Source organism: Perissodus microlepis, chromosome 20, assembly GCF_051167445.1.
Source record: "Perissodus microlepis isolate ML-2025 ecotype Zambia chromosome 20, ASM5116744v1, whole genome shotgun sequence".
NCBI lineage: Eukaryota > Metazoa > Chordata > Actinopteri > Cichliformes > Cichlidae > Perissodus > Perissodus microlepis.
Window position 1 is genome coordinate 10,226,152 of NC_140480.1, and position 21,561 is coordinate 10,247,712.

At 40.0% G+C, this 21,561-nt stretch overlaps 1 protein-coding gene across 3 annotated transcripts; it reads left to right on the forward strand.

Annotated features, from left to right (window-relative positions):
- Nucleotides 1–318: 318 nt before the first annotated feature.
- plekhm2 (pleckstrin homology domain containing, family M (with RUN domain) member 2) lies at nt 319–20,061 on the forward strand. 3 transcript variants are annotated; one of them, XM_084917221.1, is made up of 20 exons: nt 319–899; nt 2,539–2,645; nt 3,520–3,629; nt 3,718–3,817; nt 3,956–4,043; nt 4,138–4,312; nt 5,062–5,121; nt 8,098–8,371; nt 8,453–9,238; nt 9,322–9,391; nt 9,738–9,828; nt 10,355–10,419; nt 10,747–10,835; nt 11,208–11,340; nt 11,766–11,956; nt 12,248–12,313; nt 12,428–12,587; nt 12,797–13,015; nt 17,008–17,124; nt 17,244–20,061. In XM_084917221.1, exons 1-20 carry the CDS (start codon nt 840–842, stop codon nt 17,379–17,381), a joined length of 3,099 nt encoding a protein of 1,032 aa, XP_084773347.1. In that variant the 5' UTR covers nt 319–839; the 3' UTR covers nt 17,382–20,061. The 3 variants fall into 3 exon arrangements, with proteins under 3 accessions (XP_084773347.1, XP_084773345.1, XP_084773346.1); XM_084917219.1 differs by having other exon boundaries at nt 12,836–13,015; XM_084917220.1 differs by lacking the exon at nt 5,062–5,121 and having other exon boundaries at nt 12,836–13,015.
- Nucleotides 20,062–21,561: the final 1,500 nt, after the last annotated feature.

Genomic DNA, 21,561 nt, shown 5'->3' on the forward strand with positions numbered 1-21,561 from the left:
GGGGGGTTAAACAAACCTTAATCTTGATATGTGCACATTTTTAAAAAAAGAGCCAGGGTGCTTTAGCATTTACCAAGATGAACAAGGTCTGAAGAAGAGCTGGAAACGCTGGGGAAAAAAAGTTTATGACTAAGTTAAAACAATGGAGTCTTGTGCCGAATTCATCACTTCATTCAGATTAATTCAATCACACGCTAATTTACATTGATATTGGGTTTTGGCACAATTCTGAGCATAAAATCTTTAAATTTGCGAAAATTTAAGGTCCTTCAGTCTGCGATTAACAAACCGGATGACGTCATTGACGTAACTCACTGACGGCGTGAGTTCAGTTGTCACTCAGCAGACGATAGCATGAAAGTAACCTTAGCATGCGTTACATTGATTAATTAACTACGGAAATAAGCACAAAGAGGTGACTTAAAGTAGGCGTAGTTCACAAGTGGCAGTCAAAGTAATAAAACGCAGAGTGTGAGAAAAATCGGTTCTACTAACAGTAAAATGTGGGTTAACTTTAAAACTTGTTAGCTATCGCAAGCCCCTAGAAAAAAAGTCGAGTGGCTAAAGCTAATGCACAGCCATAGGGTAACTGCACTAGGTTAACCGGGCTGTTCAGTGACTGAGGTTACACCGCTTCGCTGTTTTTTTGGCGTTAGCACTATAGTCCCGAGCTAGTGTCGGTCGCTAACACTGACATTAGTCCTATATTGCTAGTTTGGAAACCAGTTGTGTTGGTGGGCAGGATAATGTTAGCAAGCTACTGCAGGCGGCGTTAGCTTTAGCAAAACAAGTGCTTTGAGTCAGCTGACTGCCTGCTGAAAGCTGCCAACAGACCAGTGATGGATCAACTGAAAGTAAAGGATCGTATATTGGAAAATATCTCATTTTCTGTTAAGAAGGTAAGCGCTGCTGGGGTTGGTTACCGCTAAAATACTGCCAGACATTTTCGCGTTAAGATTTTTCACACGTTTGAATCACTATAGCTAACATTAGGTCATCTTTTGTCTGCTAAAGAGGGCAACTTTCAAGTCAGGAGGACACAGGAGGGCCTTGCCCCTACTAATAAAGAGAAAATAGCGCAGTAGATGTTTCATATAATGTTTTATGGCTCCAGCTCTCAGTTAAGTAGAAGTTTGTGTCTTTTTTGGCTATGGTAACAAAAGTGACACCAAGCCCCTGTGTTTGTTCACTGCGGCATCTGTTATAAACATACCTGCAACCATAAATCCGACACATTTGTAGCAAAAGAGGTAGATTTTTGCTCTTGATTTTAAATGTAAGTAATGGGCCATTTTGGAAGTCATGTGCAGATCTGCTAGGTGTTGTGGAACATTTCCTATAACCTGACAGACAGCATTGCACCGTCTTCCTTCTTCTCTAGCAGTTAGCTTTTGCATTCGTTTTCAAAAACCACGTTTATCTATTTAATGATTTATTTTTTGTCATTTTATTGTTTTATATTTTCATTTATCTGTGTTGTATTTTCCTGTCCAAATCACCAGTCCCATAATCAGGTGTTTGAATTAGAAAAATTCCATATTTGTTTATTCCAACAGGCAAATATCTGTGTTTCACCAGGTTTTACCCTGTAATTTACCATGTTCATATGTTTTATTGGACTGACACCTAAAGGACTGTAACAGTGCTTGTAAGCAGATATTCCTCAAGCTTGTGGGCAAATGTACAGTGTTTACCTCTGACAAACATTAGTCATGTGAATAAAGTCACAGGAAATAAATGATCGTTTTTTTCTTGAGTTGCAATCCTCAAACCTTTCCCCAAAGCGCACACAGTTTGTTCATGCTTTGGTATTTTAATACATTATATTAGGTTCAGGATTAAGTTCAAGGGGCTTTGCAGGTCAGCCCAGGACAATGAAACAGTGTTGCCTGTCACTATTTGGTCCTCGGTGCCAGCACATGCGATTTGAAGTGAAATAGTCACTACAAGGATAGAAGTGGCACCGCTCATCACTAATCACATTGAAGACCAATCACGTGAACAATGTATGAACTAAAGCCTGTTTAGTACCTCCTGTCCCTGTTATAGGTAACAAGAAATACATGCATATCCTATAGCTAGCTAAAGTCTCCAGCCCAGGGTCAAAGATATTTTATTAAGTCTGTGCTGCAGCCAACTTACCTTGACTGTCAATGTAAATCATGAAAGGCGAACTTTCTTGGCAAGTCCTTGACTTGGCTTAAATTCCTTGGTTAACTGTGTGTTGTATTGTATGATTAATTTTCTTGAGACCTTGTCCTAAATGTTATTCATGCAGTGTTGATGGCATCCATAAATATACTTTAACTTCATCATCAATTATATTGCTTTAGTTTCATACAACATCATCTTTGATTTCAAACAGATAGTTTGAAATCAAAGATGCTGTTGTGTGAAACTAAAGCAATACAAATAACAGTGGATGACCAGTTTTACAAATTCAGTCATGGGAAGAGGTCCTTTACATGGTTATTGGTGGCTATTTTATTTGTCTAGAGTGAATGAACAACAAAACAAACCAACGATGTCTCTTCACAGCTGCAGAGTTACTTTGCTGCCTGCGAGGATGAAACTCCAGCTATTCGGAATCACGACCGGGTACTGCAACGGCTCTGTGAACACCTTGACCACGCTCTGCTATATGGGTAAGATGGTCACTAGAAGCAGATTGCACACACTGTACATAAAAGCTACCATGACACCATGATTTGCAAAATTCCCATCAAGCTGAGATTTTACTTGTTGCCATTTGAGTGCTTTCAAGCTGCATGTCAGTGTGTAGACACCCCAAAAGGTTGATTTTGTTCATCTTTTCGTAGCGTTTTCAGTGAGAGAAACGTTTCGTCACTCATCCAAATGACTTTTTCAGTCTCAGCTGACTGTAGGTTTCCCCAACCTTATAAACAGAACATTTGTACAGTAACTGAGACCAGCCCAATGAATGAACAATGAGCTGTGAGGTCAGTTTCTTGATCATTAATATGCAAATTGTCACGACCGTTGATAAACAACCACCGATCAAAGTCCATTGATCATTGATCAAAGCCCACTGATCATTGATCAAAGGCCATGAGTGTGGAGACAGCTTGTTCGATTTGTCAACCACAAGATGGTCCTGCCCTAAAGCATAGCCTTGTACAAAATAAACATCATGTTCTGTTTCCATAAGACCTGAACCTAGAAACTGAGACCATAAACTCTTCCAGAAAATGTTTACTGAGGCCATGAATCAAGGGAGGAACAGTCCACTTTTGCTATGTGCTCTGACTTTTTGCAGCTGTGTGAGACCCCCTGCTGATGAAGGAGAATGCAGTTTAAAATCTCTTCTGCACTGGCTTCAGTTTTCAGATCCAGATGTTGAATAGATCTTTTGTATAAAGTCTATGGATTGAAAGCGCAAACATTTGTATCAATTGTATTTTTTCTGTGTTTTTCTGCAAGATTTATGTCCATCCATGATATCTGTTACAACTTGTGGATGCTTTTGGTTTCAGTTTACATATACACTTTTCACTGCAGGCTGCAAGACATTTCTTCAGGCTACTGGGTGCTGGTCCTTCACTTCACTAGAAGAGAGGCTGTGCGGCAGATAGATGAGCTTCAGCACATAGCAACCAACCTTGGTCGAAGTGAGGCATCTCTCTTAGACCAGCACACACACATGTGCAGTACTTGGAGAGTAAATTATTACTGAACTATTATGTTTGTTGTTTGTAGGTCGTGCGTGGCTATACCTGGCACTGAGCGAGAGCTCTTTAGAAAGCTATCTTCGGCTCTTTCAGGAGAACCAAGCACTGCTGCATAAGTATTATTTCAAGTAAGTCATCTAGTCGTTTGATCCCGATGGCTTAAAGGAAATGAAATGTTGCTAATCAGTTATATTGAAACTGAAACATTGTCTTTTGTGAACACGTCTCTCAAATTTTTGTTGTTTAAAAAAATTCTTCACGGCTAGGAACGCACTGGTCTGCAGTCACGACCACCTCACGCTCTTTCTCACACTGGTGTCCGGCCTGGAGTTCATTCGCTTCGATCTGGAGCTGGTTAGCATATACTTGACTACCATATCAATACAAGCTAAATTTCTTAAATGACTGCAGCATAACTATATGTTTTTGTTGGGTCTTGGTGGTTCAGGATGTGCCCTATCTAGATGTGGCCCCCTACATGCCAGAATACTACAAACCACAGAACCTGCTGGACTTTGAGGAAAGACTGCCCAGCTCAGACAGCCTGTCTCTGCACTCCTTCACCTCCCTCACCTCCACCAACCTGGAGTGGGATGATAGTGCCATAGCTCCTTCTAGTGAAGGTAAGGTGTACTTAATGTGCTAATCCGTAGCTAATTTTTATTTCCTGCTTTTCTTACTTTTCTTCAGATTTGATTATGTGTGTTTTAGAGTAGAGAAACAGACTAACTGGTTTTGCAATCTTTGCAACTTTACACGCTATTAATTCTTTAATAGCCCTTAAAGTCAAGATTGAGTAGTCATTTTATCTTATTTATTGAATTTTTTTTAATAGCCAATAGAAATATGTAGTGTTAGTTTTAAGTGTTGCTGTGTCTGCAGTGTGTGGAATTAGCTCTCGTGTTATTATATTCTGCTCTTCTGCTGAGAGGACATGCAGGCATGGCAGGCTGTATTTTGGGGTTTATGATGTAATCAGGGTTCACATCAGTGCAATCACACACTCATGTGCTTTTGCTCATACTGTGATGTCAGGCTAATGGCATGTCAAAGCAGAAGTTAGTTTGACCTTGGCCTTTTATTACTCAGATATATCAAAGTGCATTTTATCAGCTGACTTGGCGTGCAGATGCCATTGGTCATTAAATATTGTCATCAGGGTGATTGCAGCACTAAGCATTTCCCATTCACACCCCACAAAGCACCAACCCAGTTCTCCTTTTTTTAGTTCCCACTAGTTTTCCGCATTGATTTTGTTATTTTGTGTTCCACATATCATGTTTTACTGTTTCTGTGACATTGACTAAGTCTCCTCTCACCTGTCTCCACTCCACCTCTCTCTAATGTTGAATGTTATTCCTCCTTTTTTTAGATTATGATTTTGGTGACATCTTCCCCGTGTTGCAGTCATTGCCAAGTGCAGACTGGGAAGGTGGGACATTGGTCAACCCTCCCTCTCCTGCCCTACCATGCCTCCTTCCTTCCTTTCCTTCCTACTGTCTGGCATGTTTGTGCTTAAAGCATGCTGGATACTCTATCAGTAAAAACTGCTAGCTGGTGTAAAATATTGTATCTCAAGACACAGAAATACACTTGATTAATGGGAAATGGGTAAGAGTGGTTGAGTTTTATGTAGGTGATTTCAGTTGAATTGTAGGCAAATTTCAATCTGAAGTTTAGTGACACATGACTGACTTTTTATGAATGAATGTGATGTACATTTACTCCCATAGCTGGGAATTTTAAATTGCATTGTGTACGTTTAATACAAATTTAAAAGCACAGTGCTTTCTTCCATAATTACAAAAGTGAACCTCATAGAAAAGGTAGCATTTAATAAACACACGCATAGGACATAGGTACTTCCAGCTGAAAGACTTTAGTAAAGCTTTATTAAATAATCATATTAATTCAGTTAAAGAGAGGCTTATTTTACAGGAAGGTCATCATAAACATTGACTAGTAAGTTTGTTTCACCTGGGAACTCGGTGTTGGGTGGGTTATAAATGAGTACAAATTTATATAGCCCCACTATGAACATTTTTGTTTTTAAAATTATTTTCCAAGTGCTGTTAAACAGGCCAAAGATTTGTTTTAATGCAGCTTTTCCAAACATCCTTGTTTTATTTTAGATGCTTACATTATTTTACAATTATTTCACAAAAACTACCAGGGTCACAGTTATTAGCTCTCCTGATGCTAAAAGTGAGTTGTGAATCTTTTTTGCTGGATAACAGCCTGCAGGAGTTTGTTTCACGTCTGCTGAGCAATCCCAGTTCATTTTTCTTTTGCGATTCTCTCAAGCTCCTCCAGATTCGATGGTCTTCTGGCATGGATCTCGATCTTCAGTTCACCCCACAGTTTTTGAGGACTCAAGTCAGGCTTTGTACAGGCCAGTCAGTAACATTCACTTTGGTTAACTGGAGGTAGTTCATCTCCAGGAGCGACTTGTGTTTGGATTAATGGTGTCAGACCCAGTTTTGCTGCGGCCTGCTTGATGGTTTCTTTGAAAATCTTCACATATCCTTCTTTCTTTATGATTCCTTTCACCTTGATGAGATTCGCAGTACCAGAAACACTGAAGCATACCTACTTCCTCATACTCCCACCACTGTGTTTCACTGCGCAGAAGTTTTTCTTGGTCTACAACCTCACAGTGCATTCCTGTGCAGGGTTCTAGTGATCGTCTTCTTTGAGAGTACAATTCCCGACTCGGTCTTTGAAATTGTTCCCTTGCTACCTCAGCCAGGTTTGTTCTGTGCTGTGTTGCTCTCTTTGAATTTCTTGATGATAGTTCTCACTCCAGTTCATAACACTTTAGAAACGCTTTGATACCTTTGTATATCCATCTCCTGCTTTGTGAGCATCAACAATTGTTTTTCTCGAGTCTAAACTGATTTTTTTGTGTTTTTGGCATGATGCTTTCTCAAGTGACAGCTCAAACCCTCGCTGAAGTTTTTATACTGTGTAAATTGGAAGATAACCCTCAGCTTTAACTTGATTTTACTTTGACCATCACAAATTTAAAGTAGTTTGTGCTATGGCTCAGTAAAAAGGTCAGTTTTTCAGGAGGCTAATAATATTGATCCTGGATTTTTTTTTCTGAAATAATAATGTTATTGTGTGCAAATTGAACTTATTTATGCTTTCTAAAAAAAACTAGTGTGTTTAGAAATGTGTTGAAAAATTCCTTTAAATGTCATAGTTGGACTAATAATTTTGCCCTCATTTGTATTTGCTTCTGTCATGTTGTGCATGTGTTACTTGTTGGGAGAATGGTCCCTGTGCTCACTATGCCTTATTATTTACCACAGCAAGAGATGCTCCTGAAGTAGCTGTAACTCACCTCATTGAGTCTGTCTCCGGTACACTGTGTATCTGTCTGTCTGGCATACCATTTTGTGTAATGTTGTCCTGTGTCATGTGTTGCACTGGCCTAGGTTCAGCTAAGTTGTTGTGTAAGGTCAAGAGAGATGATCGTTCTTGGTCACAGAGTTCAAATGAGCTTTTAACTTTATTTTACCACATGTGTATACATTAAGCTCCCGCATGCACACGCAATCTGCAAATGTGAAATTTGTCACAATTCATTCCACGGACAAAAGATTATTGGTCCGAAAATCGTTTGTTTGGAGAAATCTTCAAAGTTGTCTAACTCTTTAAGCTGTAGTTCTATTTGCTGACATCAGGGCTGAGATACTCCAGGTTTCTGTCATGCACAGATGTTCTAGTTCTTAATACCTCAATTCCAGATATCTACCTTTTAGAAAAAGCAGGATGCTGTTGGATAACAAATGTTATTCTCCTTTTGCAGAGCCATCCTAGCTGCCAATGGCTCTTATATTCTCATCAAAGCTTCAGAAAATGAACAAGCATGCTTTGTCTAGAATATAAATTGTCAAATGCAGCTTATACAAAAACACAACAGTCATTATTAATAACCCTAATGTCAAATACTGATTCCTCTAAATGATTCAGACATATCCATGTATCATCTAACTCTGCCAGCTACAGTGATAAAGCTTGACCTAGGTCTGTGCCTGTGCAAAGAAAACCTCCGCCTGTGTGCCTAACTGAGCTCTTACTTGTTGCATTTTGTGCTTTTTTGACTCTGCCAAAGGCCTACCAAGAACTCTGCAGTCCCTAACATTTGTTGTGCTACACAGGTGAAGGAATACACGCACTTTTTTGTGGCGCTGTTTTGTTGGTCACTTCTCACATTCTGATAAAAATGCATGAATAGAAAGAATTCTCCTTCACATTACTTCTTTGTAGTATTTGCTACCAAACCAACAGGACGGTGCAAACGAAAAAATTCTGTGTATTTCTACAATGGTGTCAATGTAAATGTAGTAACTGCTGCTGCTTTTGCATGAAATAATTGAATCTCTGTGCCTTTTCATGGTAGAGGGTGACCTGACTGACCAGGCAAGCTGCCCACGATCCAGTGGCTCTGATCCACAGACGGTCATAAGCGACACTGTGGTGCTTTCTTCCACTGTGAGGGTGAAGCTACCGCCTGTGTCTCCTCACAGCCCCACATTCAGACACAACCCGTTCAACGAGGACTCGGACACCAATACCTCAGCTGACGTCACACCAGTTCATGTGCCTAGCCGCCACAGTAGCACCACCACAGGGGATGACACGGAGATCAACAGCAATGAGCTTGAGGTTATTAGGTAGGGTAGATACAGCTTCCGTTACTGGCATGCACATATTTCTGGTGTTTCAAACAAGCGCTAACGCCTCTGTTGTTCCAGGATGGCAAAACGAAGGAAACCAACAAAGAAGAGACGTGGAAAGAGCTTTACAGATTCCATCAGCAGCACCCATAACTCCATCTCCTCTGAACAAGTGGAAATGGAAAGTAGCATCACTTCAGTAGATGCTGAATTAGTTAACTGCTCTATAGTGAAGCTGTATGATGAAGGAGAATTGAGGAGAAGCCGGCTTGGATCAGAGGTTCTGGATGAAGGACGCGATGATGGAACAGGCCTGCGACTCCCAGAGATGGCAGACACCTCCATGGACAGCTTGGGCCAACCGCTGTGTGACGTCATTGACCAGCTCAATGGGACTCTGGATCGAGAGGACACCTGGGAACATCCAGAGGAGGACAAAAATAGCAGATGCTCTTATCGGAGCTCCGAGCCTCCTGCACAGCAGCCCTTTCGTAAGGATTCAGGGGGTAAACCACCTGATCCGGCCCCAGGAGAGACCTCTTGCTCCCCTCTGGCCAAAAGCCCCGGCTTCCTGCCGACCTCTCCTGTTCCTGCAGACGTTTGCTGCTTTACCCCCAACAGTCCAGACTCTGCTCCCACGCGTGGTAGCCACCATGACTCTACAGAGCTTAGCCAGTCACAAACTTTTTCAGGTGGCCTTGAAGATGAAAGAGAAGCAGAAGCGATTGCAGGACAAGAACCCGTCATGAAGGAGGAGGAAGACGCACAAACAGACAAAGAGACTTTTAAAGCCGAAGAAACAAAACAAGTATTACAAGAGGAGAAGCTTAGTCCCTCTGAAAGTTCTCATCCTGCAGAGTTTAAGTAAGCAGCTGAACAAAATGAGCTGTTTGTTGTTATATCGTTGTTTAATGTTTGTTTAATAGTGTTCGTCATTTAAATTTCAGGGTGGACAACAATCACTTGCTGCTGCTTATGATTCATGTGTTCAGAGAGAATGAGGAGCAGCTCTTCAAGGTAAAGACGGAGAGAGTTTTTTTTATTGTCTTTAAGGGATGGTGGTTTTAGTGTTGTTGCACCTGCTGGTTTTGACATCAGAGAAGTGGATACAGGTTATGTTTCACACTTTACACCAACCCTGTAAACAAAAACCTAAATTGATTCTAATTTCTTCAAAAATCATTATGTAACAGAGTTAAGTAACATTGATAATCAACAAATATAATGAAGCTGCTGATGAACTGCATCCCTCTAAAAGTCCTGTGTGGATTGTGTCATTTATCTAACATCGACATCATGTCGTAGGCTGCTTTACAGCAGACAGTTTCCAACACTTGTCTCAGCTTTTTCTTTGTGTTTTCAGATGGTGAGGATGAGCACAGGTCACATGGAGGGGGACCTGCAGCCTCTTTATCTGCTGCTGACTGACTGTTACATCTACCTGCTTAGAAAGGGTGAAAGTCTTGTCTGTAATAAGGGACGAACGAGTCCAAAACTTAAACTGGGAATTAATAATAATAATGGCATTTGTTCCCACAATATATATTTAAAGTATATATTTAACAGTTGTGGGAACAGTGGTGTCCAAGTTTCACAATTTCAAGTTTTATTGTCGTTACTCGGTAAAGACACACATTTCCCTGTACATTCAAAATCTTCCTTTACTGTCCACAAAAGATGCCAAAGAGAAAAAATGAACACATAAATAAGATAAATAGGATGAACAATCATTTGAAAACAATAGAAAAGATTAGAAATATCAGCAAATGAGAAACACAGAAGAAATAAAAGATTTACATACAAAACAATATCAATAAAATAAAAGAATCTGAGCTGCAATAAGATCTTGACATATTTATATAATTTAGAATACTACATCAGCTTAATGTGCTGTAGTAGGATAGCAGTGCCTGTATTTGGGCTGCACATAATGTTTACACATGAGATTAACATTTCTGCATGTCTCGTATTCCTCCGCAGGTGCAGCAGAGAAGCCCTACACAGTAGAAGACGCTGTTTCTTATAACGAGCTGGACTACATATCGGTAAGCTGTTGCATGTTTCTATTACGCAGCACGCAGTTACCTCATCATATTATATTGGTAAATGGCCTGTATTTGTGTAGCGCTTTTCTAGTCCCTAAGGACCCCAAAGCGCTTTACACATTCAGTCATGCACCCATTCACACACACATTCACACACTGGTGATGACAAGCTACATTGTAGCCACAGCCGGCCTGGGGCGCACTGACAGAGGCGCCCCAGGGCGGGTTAGGTTTAGGGTACATCGTATACAGACTACATGCTCTGAGTTGTGAAGCCAAACATGGCAGTTTTGTTTCTGATGATGTCATGATGTTGTTTTCATTTAGGTGGGCCTCGACCAGCAGACAGTAACTCTGGTTTGCACCAACAGACGAAGAAAATTCCTGTTGGACACAGCTGACACCTCGCTGACAAGGTGAGTACATATCTGTGCCTCATATTTGTTTTTACCAGTTCAGCTCCACGCAGTGTCTGACATGTCCAGTATTTACATCCATCTGACATGATTGTGTCTTTGCAGCATGCCTGCGCAGTCTCTCCTTTCATATTTGCATGCATGTATGGGCTGACATGTCAGAAATCAAATAATCTGCACTGAAATGAAGACTCTTCTGTGACTTAAGTTAATTTTATGTCCAAAGCAAGAGGCTAAATAAGTATTTCCATCCAACTGTAAGCATGTGAGCCGGAGAGATACTGACTTTATAGAAGCATGAAGGTTACACCACCAAATGGTTGTTAGTCCCGCCTCCTTCTGACCTCAAGTCAATTTCTTCTTGACTTTTAGTTGGTTCCTGACTATTCTCAAGTCAGCTATGGTAAAAGGATGTCGAGAGCCTCCGTACCCCTCAGTTCTGACAGACGCCACCATGGAAAAACTGGCGCTCACCAAATTTGTCTCCCAGGAGTCTCACTCCGAGGTAAAGTAACTTTAAACACGATGATCACATTCATTTCAATCATTACTGATATATAAAAAAGAACTTCCTGGTGCACCTGTTCAGGTAGGAGTACATATATGTACATATTTCATCCTCTAGAGTACATATTTATACTAAAATAACAACTTTCCTTCAAAAGAGCTTAGCATCCCTAACATCAAATATTATAACCCCAGTTCCAGTTGGGGCACTGTGTAAAATGTAAATAAAAACAAAATGCAGTGACTTGCACATCTCATAAACCCATTAATCACAGTAGAAGATCAAAAACATCTTCATGATTGTTTTTCTTTGTATTTTACACGTAGGGTTGTAGAATAATTGAGAGCCCCTGCTTTATTGCTTTCATATTTCTTGGCAGACTTTAAAAGAGGTGGCTAACTGATCCTTACCTGTGTTCCCAGGTATCTGAAGTGTCTATTAAACTGTATTCACTGGTTCACTGGGAGGATCCTATGGACATGACTTTATCTCCCCAAGGTGGTCCACCAAATCTTGGAGGATTTTCCAGCACAAAAGAAGGGTCTCTGCAGTATCGGTCTGGAACTACATACCTGGGTAAAGAGCAGTGGAAGAACTGCTACCTCGTTCTCAGGTACGAGCAGGTTGTTGTCTCCTTATTTTAATATCAAACATTAACCCTCAAGCATTGTGTGTTATCAGTTTTGTGAGGTCTCTTTCCTTGAAAAAACAAATAAACCACTGATAAGCATTAACACCACTGACATACTTTTATGAGTACTATGTGCAAAAAGTGTAGATTACATTTACCATACACCTCACTTCCTTCTATTCACTTTAGCATGATTTAGCAGTCATAGTGAACTGTATGTGTTTAATGTGTCTTTTGTTAAGTTGAATGTAACTATGCTCTCTTGTCATGCAGTAATGGGATTCTGTACCTGTATGCAGAAAGAACAGATGTGACCCCCCTGCTCTCAGTCACCATGGGGTAGGCTTCAGATGCAGACTCTTCAAAATCCATGAAGCAAATGTCCAAAGACACTGAAGTTCACTGGTATATTTTTCTCATGTTCTCTCACTTCTCTCACTCTCACTTCAAAAGAGGAGAGCACTGTGGAGGCTGCCGTCGCTCAAACAACACAGAACGTCCACATGCTTTCCAAGTCATCCTGACAGAGCGCCCCCCGCTGGTGCTCAGTGCAAACAACGAGCAGGACATGGCTGAGTGGATGCAGTTACTCTGCCAGTCTGTGTCTAAAGGGGTGAGGAGAGAAAGCTGGTAAAGACAGCCTGTTCATTAGTGCTCATGAGGTTCACCCAACCGTAAAAAAACTCTTTAAAGAGCAATGGTTATGGTCTACTTTAGATATTAAAAGAGGAAGTGCATTATTTTCCTTCTATGTACCGGCCGTATGAAAATGATCATTACACATTTGTTACAACAGTTTCTGCTGTTCCCATATTTCTATAGGCATGGTGTAAATATAACATACAACCACCTTGCTTCCAGGTCATTCCTCAGGGTGTCTCCCCCACCCCGTGTATCCCATGTTGTCTCGTGGTGACAGACAAGAAGCTGCTGACTTGCCATCAGGACTGCCAGACGAGTTTCTTTCGTTCACTGGGCAGCGCTGACATCTGTGATGTCATCGCTGTCAGCCTGGAGGCAGACATGGCGTACTGTGTTATTGTGAGTGACCATTTCTAAAGCTGGTTACCAGTGTAATCTCTATACTGGAAATTGTATCATAATTTAATGAATGTTGATAAAACTCATGCTTGAGCCGATTACAGCTGTTGCCTTCGAGGTAGTCAAGAACTGTTGCACTGCTGATCTGGTGGAAATAAAGTTTACAGAATGTGCCATCAGATTTCAGTTTGAGAGGTTACCTCATTTTCTCTCAAATGGTAACTAGACTCATTCTTCTACAGCTGTTTTCTTCTCAAACTCTAAAAACACTTTGTAGAACACACATAAATTCATACAAGCAGTTTTTTTGCCTGAGTGCTTTCTATGAACACACTTCAGGGTTCAGTATCTTGTCCAAGGACACTTTTGCATGCATACTGGAGGAGCCAGGGATCGAACCACCAACCTTGCACTTAGTAATTCAATTCAATTTTCAATTCAATTTTATTTATATAGCGCCAAACAAAAGTCGCCTCAAGGCGCTTCATAGATACAGAGAAAAACCCAACAATCATATGACCCCCTATGAGCAAGCACTTTGGCGACAGTGGGAAGGAAAAACTCCCTTTTAACAGGAAGAAACCTCCGGCAGAACCAGGCTCAGGGAGGGGCGGCCATCTGCTGCGACCGGTTGGGGTGAGAGAAGGAAGACAGGATAAAAGTCATGCTGTGGAAGAGAGACAGAGGTTAATAACAGATATGATTCAATGCAGAGAGGTCTATTAATACATAGTGAGTGAGAAAGGTGACTGGAAAGGAAAAACTCAATGCATCATGGGAATCCCCGGCAGCCTACGTCTATTGCAGCATAACTAAGGGAGGATTCAGGGTCACCTGGTCCAGCCCTAACTATATGCTTTAGCAAAAAGGAAAGTTTTAAGCCTAATCTTAAAAGTAGAGATAGTGTCTGTCTCCCGAATCCAAACTGGAAGCTGGTTCCACAGAAGAGGGGCCTGAAAACTGAAGGCTCTCCCTCCCATTCTACTTTTAAATACTCTAGGAACAACAAGTAGGCCTGCAGTGCGAGAGCGAAGTGCTCTAATAGGGTGATATGGTACTACAAGGTCATTAAGATAAGATGGGGCCTGATTATTTAAGACCTTGTATGTGAGGAGCAGGATTTTGAATTCAATTCTGGATTTAACAGGAAGCCAATGAAGGGAAGCCAAAACAGGAGAAATCTGCTCTCTCTTTCTAGTCCCTGTCAGTACTCTTGCTGCAGCATTTTGGATTAGCTGAAGGCTTTTCAGTGAGTTTTTTGGACATCCTGATAATAATGAATTGCAGTAGTCCAGCCTGGAAGTAATAAATGCATGAACTAGTTTTTCAGCGTCACTCTGAGACAGGATATTTCTAATTTTAGAGATGTTGCGCAAATGGAAGAAAGCAGTCTTACATATTTGTTTAATATGTGCGTTGAAGGACATATCCTGGTCAAAAATGACTCCAAGGTTCCTCACAGCGTTACTGGAGGCCAAGGTAATGCCATCCAGGGTATGAATCTGGTTAGATACAATATTTCTAAGCTTTTCAGGGCCGAGTACAATAACCTCAGTTTTATCTGAATTAAGAAGCAGAAAGTTAGCGGCCATCCAGGTCTTTATGTCTTTAAGACATTCCTGCAGTTTAACTAATTGGTGTGTGTTATCTGGCTTCATGGACAGATAGAGCTGGGTGTCATCTGCATAGCAGTGAAAATGTATGCTATGTCTTCTAATGATGCTGCCTAAGGGAAGCATGTATAATGTAAACAGAATTGGTCCTAGCACTGAACCCTGTGGAACTCCTTAATTAACCTCAGTGTGTGAAGAGGACTCTCCATTTACATGTACAAATTGGAGTCTATTAGATAGATATGATATAAACCACTGAAGTGCAGTACCTGTAATACCTACAGCATGTTCTAATCGCTCTAATAGGATATTATGGTCAACAGTATTGAATGACCATATGAGTCCACTGTCAGAGGCCATAAGAAGATCATTTGTAACCTTCACTAAAGCTGTTTCTGTGCTGTGATGAGCTCTGAAACCTGACTGAAACTCTTCAAATAAACCATTCCTCTGCAGATGATCTGTTAGCTGTTTGACAACTACTCTTTCAAGGATTTTTGATATGAAAGGAAGGTTGGAGATTGGCCTATAATTAGCTAAGACTGCTGGGTCTAGAGATGGCTTTTTGAGTAAAGGTTTAACTACAGCCAGCTTGAAAGCCTGTGGTACATAGCCGATTATTAGAGATAGGTTGATCATATTTAAGATCGAAGAATTAATTAATGGCAGGACTTCTTTGAGCAGTTTTGTAGGAATGGGGTCTAAAAGACACGTTGATGGTTTGGAGGAAGTAATTATTGAAGTTAACTCAGAAAGATCAATTGGAGAAAAAGAGTCTAACTTAACATCAATGGTACTAAGAGTAGCTGTAGATAATATTACATCTGTGGGATGATTATTCATTACTAGTTAAGGTTAAAGGGATGGTTGGCTCAAAAGAGCTCTGACTGTTTGTCAGCCTGGCTACAGTGCTGAAGAGAAACCTGGGGTTGTTCTTATTTTCTTCAATCAGTGATGAATAGTAAGATGTTCTGGCTTTGCGGAGGGCTTTCTTATAAAGCAGCAAACTATTTCTCCAGGCTAAATGATGATCCTCTAAATTTGTGACATGCCATTTCCTCTCCAGATTACGAGTCATCTGCTTTAGGCTACGTGTTTGAGAATTATACCACGGAGTCAGGTACTTCTGATTAGAGACCTTAGTTTTCACTGGAGCTACAGTATCCAGAGTCGTACGTAGTGAGGAGGTGAAATTATTAACAAGATAATCAACCTCTGTTGGGGTAGCGTTCAGATAGCTGCTCTGCTCTGTGTTGGTACAGGGCATTGAAGATGATAACAGTGGGTGGATTATATTCTTAAACTTAGTTACAGCGCTTTCAGAAAGACATCTACTTTGATAAAGTCTACTCTCCACTGCTGTGTAATCAATTATTGTAAATGTAAATGTTATCAGGAAATGATCAGACAGGAGAGGGTTTTCAGGAAACACTGTTAAATGTTCAGTTTCTATTCCATATGTTAAAACAAGATCTAGAGTGTGATTAAAGTGGTGGGTGGGTTCTTTTACATTTTGAGAGAAACCAATTGAGTCTAATAACAGATTAAATGCCATGTTGAGGCTGTCATTCTTAGCATCTACATGGATGTTAAAATCACCCACAATAATTATTTTATCTGAGCTCAGAACTAAATTAGATATAAAGTCTGAGAAATCAGACAGAAACTCTGTATAAGGCCCAGGTGGACGATAGATGATAACAAGTAAGACTGGTTTCTGAGTTTCACAGCTGGGGTGGACAATGTTAAGCATCAGGCTTTCAAATGAATTAAAAGTCTGTCTTGGTCTTTCATTAATTAATAGGCTGGTGTGAAAAATTGCTGCCACACCGCCCCCTCGGCCTGTGCTTCGAGATTTCTGGTAGTTAGAATGACTCGGGGGTGTTGATTCATTTAAACTAACATAATCATCCTGCTGCAACCAGGTTTCTGTAAGGCAGAGTAAATCGATTTGTTGATCAATTATTAAGTCATGTACTAACAGAGACTTGGAGGAGAGAGACCTAATATTTAATAATCCACATTTCACTGTTTTACTCTTTGGTTCAGATGTGGATACTGTACTGTTCTTTCTTTGTAATTGTTTATGTTTAAGTTGTTTGTTGCTGGTTTTTAGTTTGTTTTTTGTCTTTTTGGAAGCTGACACAGTCTCTATGGAGATGGGTTTTTAGGGGGGGTAGCAGGAGGAGAGAAGCTGCAGAGAGGTGTGTAAGACTGCAACTCTGCTTCCTGGTCCCAACTCTGGATAGTTGGGACCAGGTTAGTAGATGACTTACTGTCACGGCTGCCCCATGTACATTGCATAAATTACGTTTCACTGCTTTAACACTTTTTTAACACTATAATAAGCATCACTGTTATTCTCCGATTTGTTGGTAGGAGTTTGCGGCTGATCGGGCACAGTTCCTCCCGCCCTGGGTTTTGTACTTCAGCGGCTGTGGAGAAAGAGATCGATTGCTGCAGGCTTTGGACGACACATGGAAGGCCATTTTTCAGGTAACAACATCGCTTAGTCTGTCAATTGTTGTGTGTTTAAGAAAAAATAGAGCAACTGTGCAGCCAGTGAAGATAACTACTGTCAGGATGTAACCCTCATGCACCCTCTCCGCACACAGGTTGAGCTTCCTCACAGAGACGTTTCTGATCCATTGGTGCAGAAACGCTGCGGCGAGGCACTCGAGCTGATGAAGAGCGCCTGGCAGAGAGCCGACAGTCTGGCTCGAGGCAGAGCCCAGCGTGAACCGTGGTGCTGACAGACACGCACATGAATATCTACACATTTGCGTGTGTTTGCAGCCACTGAGTCTGATAGTTTGACAGGATGGGGTGTAACAGTTTGTGCCACTGCGTAGTCATAAACTAAAAGACTTATAAACCAACGAGCTGTGATGTGGCTTGTGATGAACCTCTGATTCTTAAATGTAATCAGAGAAACTTCCTGTTGTAGAAGCACTGCGTGGTGCACATCACATTGCAATGATGCAAGACCGCAGAGTCTTTTAGTAGCCTGATAAAACAGCATTATAACTCACTATCTTGGTATTCCTCATACATGGGAGCAGTGTAGACTGAGTCATGCCAAATCAAAGACATTTGCTGTCACATGATTTGACAATTGAGATATAGATAGAAAATGATAATTACATTATTTAGCAGATTGAAGAAGCTTGATGGAGACACAGAACAATTACCAGAAGCTTCTCTGTAACATGAGAGTTTTATGCACGCACATATACAAAGCCATTAATGAAACAGGAAATGGTTGGTTGTTGGTTTAGTAAAAAGTTGACACTCCATAGCCGGAACTTTCTGCACAGCTCACACACCCGTGTTAAGAAAAAGTCACTTGTTGCTTATTAACACTTAGAAAACGTGCTTCTGAACCATAATGGTGGCGTATCATCAGTGCAAACATACAGCACTGCACAGTATCATTGCATATTCACTGACGGTTACATATGTGTTGTGTACGTTTGGGATTAAGTTTCGGTTTGTCAGCAAGTAGTTACTCTGAAGTATTGTCACATACACACTGCACATCATCGGGAGAGAATGAGGATATCCGAATACTTAAAGCTTGCACTGTTACATAACATGCTCATGGCTGCAGCATCTGTCCGAGTTCTCGCTTTATCAGTTTTAACGTTTTCATTCAGATGAAAATAACTTCTTTCAGGAAATACAACAAACTTGCCTTTTCTCCACTCTGCAGAGATGGAGGTTTCCATGCTGACTTGCACTTTTTTTCCCAGTTTTTTAAGCGGTATTGGTTGTGGAATTGCATTAACATGCCATGTTTTATTTTATTTCCTTTTTAGAGAAAATGGGAACAGTTGTTACCAAATTATCCAGTTTGGAGGTTTGTTTTTGTTTTTTAATGGAGGATTTAAGGTTTGCGTGAGGAGTTGTTTAATAACTGAGAGCTAAAGAATGTTTTGACTTCTCATTTTTATTTTGCACCTGTAGTTTATGCTGTACTGTAAGTTCTGGCCGCACATCTAGATTATAACATGCCTGCGTCCTCTGCACTAGTCCCAAAGTAGGACCACGTTTGAGGTTTAAAATCCTTCAAAATTTTACAGTCTAGAGCCTTTTAAATAATAGCCTGTTACATTAGCTAATAGTAAAGCCTTAATCTGGCAAGAATACATAATTACAGGACAAATTCACAAAAAATAAAAAGCCTCCTTACTTGGCATAGAAATTATTGTCCGTAGACATGAATAATGCATGTTTGTCTTTAGTATTGAGCCTGATTAGAGGATTAAAGTGCTGCTGCATGTGCCGTGTGACTGCTGTTCCTGGAAGGCTGAGATAAATATGAGGTTTTCTTTGCGATGACAATGTTGCCTTTTTTAGCTGAACTGAATTAAATTGCCAAATTATTAAATTTAAGCACCAGTTTTTTTTTTTTCTTTCAGCAATGCCTTACACTTTATAATTTCACAGGGTCTAAAACAATCAACGTTTTCATTCTGGGTCCTTTGAGAGAAATGTCAATGCTTGTGCTCGGTGTAGGTCTGTGGGTCAAATACGTCTTACCACTACTTACTGTTGAATATGTATGGAAATGTTACCCAAGCCCTATACACATGTCACTGTGTTGCTCTCATGTCCGCATTGATCTGTATTTTAAGCTCTTCTAAGTGCCCCATGTTCTCTTTCACCTTCTGCTTTTATTTATTCATGTATATCATTTTTATTTTATTTTATTTTATAAAGAAATCTAATCTCAGGTGAAAAGGGTACTTCACATCAGAACACTCACCAGTTGCTTCTTCTTTTTTGAGCATTTTATTATTATTATTATTATTATTATTATTATTAAATTTTTTTCTGCTTTGCAGCAGTCCTTTTTAAATTCTCTGCTTTCCTTTTGGTTCCTCCCTTGTGCTCGGTGCATTAAGAAGTGATTTTGCACACATGGACGGCTGCAGAGTGATGTCAACTGTTGGAAAAGGTTTTCTGGAGAAATCCTTTTATATTTTAATGGGTTCCAAAATAGGATTGGTTGGCAGTGCAGTTAAAGTCGTCTCCCACAGTGGGAAAGAAGCATTGCAATATTTGGACTTACTTGAAATGTTTGTCAGATGATTAATAATGAATGTGTTTAAGAGTTGGAGAATATGAATTGTATATAACGAGAAAGTCAAAGTTAGTCCTTTTAAGCAGTGTTTTTGAAGGTGAGACATTGCTGGCCAATGATGGAAGACATCTTTTAAGTAATGCAATATGCAAAAGCGCCTGTTGATTTTTGTTTACTGCATGTAATATTTTTATTGTGTTTAGCATTTTTATTAAAATGTACATGAAGCACTAATCAAACATAACAGTCCCTGAACTCCCACTTGGAGAAGTGCATGTCGTGAAGGTTTTATACTGTTCATTTAATGTAACGAATGTATAAATAAATCTTTGTGAACTGTAACCAAACCCCGTCTCCTGTGGTGTCATTTCCTCGGCTTTTAGTATGCCTGTTTGTGTTTTTTTAACAGCTGCCTTTTTGTCATAGGTCACGCTAGTGAAATATGGTGCAATACAGTGGAGTCATGAGGGCAGTTGTGTTAGCGCAGGAACAGAAGATTCACGGGTAAGAGGGCACCTTAGGTCACTATGCTTTTAGGAAGTGTAACACAAAATGTGTTCCCATTGTCTGTGATTGTTTTAGATACATTTCTTGTGTATGTTTGCTCAATTAATAGTTTGTTTTTGTAGTGCCTATGACATGCTGCTTGGTGATTTGTATTACCTCTACCAAGGAGATTGTTTTGAATGAAGTCTTGAATGAGTTCTGTTGAGACCTAGTAGGGGTGTAGAGTGGGCTCATGTTAGCAATCTATTCAAATTTGGCATACGTCCCCTTCAAAGTCCACTCAATAACTTATTGGTTGAAAATTGATTAAAAAAACCTTCTGACTTAGCAACTATGATTCTTAAAAGTGTGTTGTGTATTGTCAAAAATGTGAAAGTACCATGTAAAGATTTAAAATATCATGTTACATTTGACCTCTGACCTTTTCTTCAAGGCCAGTAGATTGAGCTGAAGGTCAAAGTGATAATAATGCTATATAGAGCTTAAATACATATTCATTTTTAATTTTCTGTACTTTACACACATTTAAAAAGAACTAAACAAATAAAACCAAATGATTAAGTGAATAAGATACAATACTAATCCCTTAAAAAGTAAACACTGCTTCAATCACTTCTTCTGTGTTTTAAATCAAAGTGTTCAAACGTTTTCTGACCAAATGTCAGATGAGCTGTTACATATTCATAGTTTGCTATTTCAGTTACTCTAATTTCTCTGACACACCTGCAGAGGTCATAAAAACAGTTTACATCCAAGCCTGATGTCAACCAAAGTGTACAGGGACGTCTGTTATATGGTGTGTATGTTGTGGGTAGTGAGTAACTTATGACTGAAACACCCAAAGTGCTTTTATGTGAATCCAAGTTATTTACTTTTGGCAGAGCAAATATGGGTCTCGAGCATTTAAGTTCGGAGCACCTTGCAAATGCTCAAGGTGTCGATACACTTAAAGGATGTTTGGTATCAACTGACTCAGTTTGTAGTGAAAGGAAGACGTTCAAGATAGCATCAGATACAATCCAGAGTACATGTTAACAACTTCCTTTATTGCCGATAATAATTTTATAGTTGCTAGGGCAACCGTTACCACTGGTCTTGTTCAGAGGTATCTTTATTATTTAGTAGTACAGTAATAGTGTGCTTGTGAGGTTACCATGAAAAAGAAAGCTGTGAACTCTTTGTAGTAACACAGTTTCAAAATCATAAATAGGGTTAGAAGTTGAGACTGAAAGACTTGAAACCAAATGTAAACCATTACAAAACAGCATCACTGCTAGAAAAGGAGGCTGTGATGGTTTATGGCAAAAAAAAAGAGAGGAAATTAACCAAACAGAGATGTT